Source organism: Vollenhovia emeryi, unplaced genomic scaffold (assembly GCF_000949405.1).
Source record: "Vollenhovia emeryi isolate VEMERY1.0 unplaced genomic scaffold, V.emery_V1.0 DF947667.1, whole genome shotgun sequence".
NCBI classification, from domain to species: Eukaryota; Metazoa; Arthropoda; class Insecta; order Hymenoptera; family Formicidae; genus Vollenhovia; species Vollenhovia emeryi.
The window spans coordinates 1-1,626 of record NW_011958699.1 but is presented as its reverse complement, the minus strand read 5'-3'; the positions used below and the strand labels follow the sequence as shown (position 1 = coordinate 1,626).

At 29.2% G+C, this 1,626-nt stretch overlaps 1 protein-coding gene across 1 annotated transcript; it reads left to right on the top strand.

Annotated features, from left to right (window-relative positions):
- Positions 1–26: 26 nt before the first annotated feature.
- LOC105557871 lies at positions 27–1,612 on the top strand. Its single transcript, XM_012005253.1, has 3 exons — positions 27–116; positions 1,023–1,181; positions 1,293–1,612. The coding sequence occupies exons 1-3, from the start codon at positions 27–29 to the stop codon at positions 1,398–1,400; spliced, it is 357 nt and encodes a 118-aa protein (XP_011860643.1). The 3' UTR covers positions 1,401–1,612.
- The last annotated feature ends 14 nt before the right edge of the window (positions 1,613–1,626 follow it).

The following is a 1,626-nucleotide window of genomic DNA, read 5'->3' as shown; positions in this document are numbered from 1 at the left end:
TCGAACGTCAAAATAGACGAGATCAAATGCCTCAAAAGCCAGACATATTCCCATTACAAACTGTGGAAGCTGTCAATAATTTTGAGAATATTAATAACATCTTGTACGATCAAGTTGTAAGTAATTTATAATTTAAGATTAAAAATATAAATATTTATGTTATTATTATTTGTGATGGTGGTAATAAATCAATACCTAAAATGTTACCAATTTGATAATGACAAATGTATCTTATACCTTGTGTATTTCTATTTAAAACAATTACATGATGGATTTATGTATAATAGAAAGGAAATTTGCATTTATACCATTCATAAACTAAAAGTATAAATATATATAATATTTATTTTATATTAAATTATTAGTTATATTTCATTCTTCCTTGTCTCGATTGGAAGCCACACAGACCAAATAACAGTTGTGCCCGGTTATATTTCAAAATGCTAAGACTTTTATCTAGAGTCAAAATAGAAAAGCTCATGGAATAAGCAATCTAATATGAATACACCGCGATCTCTTTAAAGTAAATTTGATGTTTACATTGTTTTTTCATCAATCTCATAACATGTACTTTAAATGAAAATAAGGCTAGTAAAATAAAAAATACTTTTGTGACGTATATGAAAATATTTGTTGCTATTCTTATCTCTTCACGATAAAGTAGATATCTGCAATTACTTGATTGGAAAGATGGTTACATCTAAAGTTCGATGTAAATACCTGCGCAGGAATGAAACGCAAGTTGCATGCGCGTTTAATATCTTCTAATGGTAAAATATCTTCTGCTGTTAATGCTTAATTTCCATATCGTAAAACAAAATTTCTAAAATTTATGTATAGTAGATGTTCTTTGACAAACTTTTCAACATCCGTTATTTCCGTATATTCATTAATGTAGTAAGATAAAATATTTTCACTTTCACATGGTTTGCTTTTCGAATTTTCAATCTAAGTTCAAAGTGTTGGTGACTCAAGATAAAAAGTAGAATACTCCTACTCACTTATGCTTGCATTTATTCTAGGTGGATTATTTCCAGTTTTTAGGTGGTACAAATCTAATGGAAGCAGTAAATTTTTGCATAAAAAGATCTATAGCCGATAATGCATTAAAATATTATTCTGTTTGGGGAGAACAGAATAACCAAGTTTTTTATGAAAAAAAATATGTAAAGCCATATATGGTAAATTATTAAAAAACTCATTTTTTCTCGTTCTCTTATATCATATCGTATCATACGATTCGTGAAATTATACAGTTAAAAATCCTACAGTTTAATAATTATCTTTTCTAGATGGTGTACATATTAACAGCAGTTTTGACCGTCCCACGGAACAACAGTTCCTCCATGCCATTGCCGAAGCAATACGCTATGCAAAACAGAGAATACGCAATAATATAAATTATCCACGACAAAATGCGCACGGAGGTCGACGTATTCGTCAAAGGCAAAACGCCAGAAATATTTTCGAAGATGAAAACTTGGATAATGAAGACAACATTGATGATCATCTTGATGATCATCCTGATGATCAATGAATGAACATTGAATTTGTTTAATATCAATACTTTTATAATATCTTATCAATATTATGTGCTGTCTGGGATTCTCTCTCTCTCTCTCTCTC

Bases quoted from the DNA above. Each gene is read 5' to 3' on its own strand.
- LOC105557871 (XM_012005253.1), top strand. From the start codon at position 27: ATGCCTCAAAAGCCAGACATATTCCCATTACAAACTGTGGAAGCTGTC. The intron at 117-1,022 runs GTAAGTAATTTA...CATTTATTCTAG, and splicing joins ACATCTTGTACGATCAAGTT to GTGGATTATTTCCAGTTTTT. The intron at 1,182-1,292 runs GTAAATTATTAA...TATCTTTTCTAG, and splicing joins AATATGTAAAGCCATATATG to ATGGTGTACATATTAACAGC.